The 4,439-nt window shown below is 41.6% G+C and overlaps 1 protein-coding gene across 2 annotated transcripts in view; it reads left to right on the top strand.

The window, feature by feature from the left end:
* vash2 (vasohibin 2) overlaps nt 1-4,439 on the top strand; it is a 42,431-nt gene that overhangs the window by 24,684 nt on the left and 13,308 nt on the right. For both annotated transcript variants that reach the window (XM_015403371.1, XM_015403372.1), the window contains exons 6-7: nt 2,540-2,777; nt 2,863-3,006. In XM_015403371.1, coding sequence (XP_015258857.1) covers nt 2,540-2,777; nt 2,863-3,006 — 382 coding nt within the window. The remainder of the gene's footprint in view (nt 1-2,539; nt 2,778-2,862; nt 3,007-4,439) is intronic.

Genomic DNA, 4,439 nt, shown 5'->3' with positions numbered 1-4,439 from the left:
TTTATGTTAAAATAAACCTTTGGGTTAAGTTGTCACAAGCAGGTTTTTCTTGTGTTTCTTGTGAATTTGGTCTTGAATTCTTATTTTAAGTGGCATTAAAAAGTCTTAAAAAGTCTTGAATTGAACTTGCCTTTTGCTGTAGGAACCCTGTTGGACTCAGCTGTAATTTATAGAAGTTTGTCAAAATTATCAATTAAAAGCCACAGCTTTCGCAGCACAATTTTTTTAAACAAATACATTAAAATACAAATGTAACGTAATACAAAGTGTACGTTTACTGAAAAAAAATATACAAATAATTTTTTTATACATTTTGAAGGGTCAAAAATATATAATTATTTACCTTTGGTCATTATGCCAACGTAACTAATAAAAGTAACTAACTTTGATTATTAAACTTTATGTATTCTTAGAATAAACTTAAAGGAACTAAACCTCATACTCTTTTCTAGTTAAGAAAAATGCGTTTGTTGAGTAAATGTAATCGGATAACAATTGACTAAGTGTGAGATTGAGCGAATACAGGAACTGGAGCCAACCTGGGCCGACTTTTCTCCACTAATGACACGATAATGGGAGGAGTCTTTTACGGCCAGCAGCTCCTCCAGCACATTCCAGGCAGGATATGTAAACAATACAGCATGGCTGCTAAATGACCAGAGAAGGCAGCGAGTCATCCAGTGTCTGTTTCTTCACACACAGGCTGCCACATCGGCTAAAAGGAGAAAAATAGATGAAGAAATTAGGAAGATTAAGCTAAAAGTGACCAAAGAAGAAACAAAAGGCATGTGTCTTGGGACCTGTAGGAAAACCCACAGACTAGATTTAAACTAAAAACTGTCTGTAGTTCTACTAGACAGATAACTTTCCAAAGATCTATTCTGTGCATTACTTTTTACTGTAGAAACATTTTATCTGTAAGTGTGAAGTATATTAAATAAAGCTCAGAGTGCTGTGCAAGAAGGGGGAAAAACAGGTTGGGGGCGGGGCTTACAGTTCATCCTGTTTTCTTTTTTTTTTTTTTAGCTCCTTCACTGCTTCTGTGTCCTTCTTCCATATATGAGGACACACACACACACAGATGTGTTTGACCGCTGGTACAGTTCTCTGCAAGGTCTTGTTAAAGTCACTACTGGCTGTCCTAAAAAGTGCTAGATGACATCATCACCTAATTTTATATACCTGTTAATGCTTTGATCTAACCTGACTCCGCCAGATGGATTTGCTCCGCATATCCATCTGGAAACCTTCCGTTGAAGTCATTTTGGGAAGGGGCGAAAATACCGGTTAGCTGATTGGCCTATGTTGGTGATAGACGGGCCAAATAAACCAATCAGATCAACGAAGCATATGACGTACTAACAGCCAGGCTACTCTTGCCGAAACCAGTCGGGAGAAGAGCAAAAACATCTTTTCCTCTGAGGAAAGCCTCCAGAGCAGTGTTTTGCTCTTCTTTCAGTGAAGAAATACTCTGTAATTCCGATAAAACTTGCTCGATAGCCACGCTAACGCTAGTTTCATCGGCTGAAGCCGCCATGTTCTTTAGACTGAACTGTCTTGCTTCTTGTTGGCGTCACACCTCAACCCGCCTCAAAGCCAACGCTGATTGGACGTTCGTTTGGTGAACGGCTCCAAATTTTCTTTAACGGAGAGTCTCCAGACTGATTAGCGAGTGAAATCTTGAAAGCTCGCGAGATCAGGATGGTCTCACGAGGCTAGCTTTGATCTAGCCATAGGAGAGAATATCATAATTGACCAAGTGGGAAGTTACTAAAACACTAAACATAAGTTTAAAACTAAAACAACATTGTACCTGAACCAAAACTGCTTTAGTCAAACTTATGTTATCAAATTTAACTTAAAGACAGTTACTAGAGGCACAGACAGTTGCTAAATATAGCGACAAAGTTGCTACGTAATCAACACGAGATGTTTAATGAAGACAGCACCGCTATGTTCTGGCCAATCACAACCCTCCATTGTTTATCCGAAGCAGATGATTGGCTCCCATCCATGCAAGAGATTGTCTAGAAATTTACTGGTATCTTTAGACTCCTTTATATTTTGAAACTGGTTCATTTTTATGTTTATTTAAGGGTGGCAGGTTGCTGATTTGCTACTTTTAGGTTCAGAAGGGGGAAGATGGAAAACACATTATGTTTGACGAAATTTAACGTTTAATGTTTCATGATTTAATATGGTTTTTTAGGTTCTGATAGTCTGGTTGTTTATCTAGGGAAAAAAAAACCTAAGATTGTGAAAGATTGATTTGATCAGGCAGGGAAACATGCAATCACAAAAAGCTTTGGCTGTATGATCATAACAATGGTGCTTTTCTAGCTTCAAATTGAATGTAATTAGACGTGATGACAGCCGCTGTGCTTCCTCTGCCGCATCCAAACACATTCATCCCCAGTTCCAGTCATTTCTTTCACATTCCTTCTCAGGAAAAACATTAGTCTTGATACTTCATGGCAGAAATACAAAGACAGTAAAATCTAAGATGACAGAGTTTTCTTCCTGAACTGCTCCTGATCAGCTACCTGACCAACGGGCTCACGTCTCTCGAGCGATTCCCCATCAGCTTTAAGACCCAGTTTTCAGGTCACTGCTTTCATCACGTGGTTCTTGGCGTCTACTGCAACGGTCGCTATGGATCCCTGGGCATGAGCCGCCGCCAGGACCTGATGGACAAACCTCTGACTCACCGAACACTGGGAGAACTGGTGGCCGAGTTCGAGAACTCTTACAAAAGATACCAGCACACTTTGAAGAAGGTGGGAAAGCAGCACAGCGGACGGAATAATAAAGTATGAGATGAACTGGCTGTTTAACTTGTGACCTGCTTTGTCCGTCTCTCAGGTGAAGATTGGCTTGTACGTGCCTCATGACCCCCATGTCTTTCAGCCAATCGAGTGGAAGTATTTGGTGCTGAATGCGGCCCGGCTCGGAGCTCAGGAGATGAGGAAGGATCTGGAAAAGCATGGCCGGGACATGAGGATGAAGGTTTGTTCTATCAATAAAACAGTCTGACTTTTTGTTTTCGTAATCAAATTTAGATTCTATTACGGAGTTAAATGTTTGACCAATCTTTCTACTTGTCCTGTTTGCCAGTAAAACACTGAGAACTGATGTCCGTCAGGCAAAAATGACAAAGAAACCATAATGTTATTCAGAGAAATATGTGGAGCTGTTGCTTTGTGTCTTGTATAACTAGGTGAACACTAAGATCCAACCCCTGTGCATGAGTGTGTTTGTCTTTATAAGGTTTAGAAGGCTTCTTCAGCAGAAGGATGTGCTCAGTAGAAGGTGTGAGGGGCCCCAAACACACCCGAGGCCCTAAAGAGCCTGGGGCTGAAAAAGAGGAGACGTTTAAGCCTGTTTTTAAAGTCTAATCACTGAGAAGCCATCGGGTTCATGTTCAGACTTTTGCCCCGTTCCCACTAGCCCTCTGAAACTGATCCGTGATGAGTTTGGACCGAGCTTGGATCAGTTAAGTGTGCTGAACTTGTTTTTCCTTACAACCATTTACACATCATGATAACGCGGCTCCTCGCCCACAATACTACAGCTCTCAAGGTGGGAATTATGCAAACAAAAATGGTGGCGCCCATACATTAGTAGCCATTCAAAATTTCCCCATTTCCTTGATAGGCCCTTGGCTGGTCCCCTACAATTCCTTTTTTAAACATCAGTCCTTGTACTGAAATATTCTTTCCCTCATGATTTGTGGACATTTAAATCTAAAGAGAAGCGCCATCTCCTGGTCAGACCCTGTAATTTAGTGAAAGGTTGGAGTCGGAGTGAAAACATATCCAGGCCCAGGAAAAGGAGGGAGTCACTCCAGTGGCTCCAGTGGAAGTTTGCTGCCATTCAGCTGCTCTTTGACTGGGAGGGGCCATTTTGAATGGCTGCTACTGTCACATTCAGGAACTTATGTTTGTTTATATTAACGATATTTCGTCTTTTGCGGATTGTCAGCAGAAGAAGTCATTCCTCTTGGTCTCGGCATCATCCCAGGTCGCACCGCACTCTTTTGATGCCAGTTATTGTTAATAGGCTGAAAAGAAGTTCTTGTTGTGAACAGGTGAAGAGATCTGTAAATACAAAGCCCAACATGCCGGAAAACCTGCGAAATGAGTCAGCTGACTGTAAATAGGAGATGACGCCGTCTGCTCATGCACTCTTTGTTATCAGAGAACCAAGTCACAGATGAACCGTGCCAAGCCCTACTGTTGAACCAATATTAGATTTAGTGCAGTTCAGTTTTGTCTGGCTCGGTCCAGTTCAGTTGCGTTTCATTTACACTCGGCTGTTATCTCGGTTGCCATGCGCAGACAGTTCTCAGCATGGTTTCAAAAGCCTGGTGTAAATAGGCTAATAGACTAGAGACTGACACGGGAGTGGATTTTCACTCCTGTCCCGTCCCACTCCCACAG

The sequence above is a fragment of the Cyprinodon variegatus genome, unplaced genomic scaffold (genome assembly GCF_000732505.1).
Source record: "Cyprinodon variegatus isolate N-32 unplaced genomic scaffold, C_variegatus-1.0 Scaffold1485, whole genome shotgun sequence".
Lineage (NCBI taxonomy): Eukaryota > Metazoa > Chordata > Actinopteri > Cyprinodontiformes > Cyprinodontidae > Cyprinodon > Cyprinodon variegatus.
The sequence above is the reverse complement of the archived record's forward strand: the minus strand, read 5'-3'. Positions and strand labels throughout refer to the sequence as shown.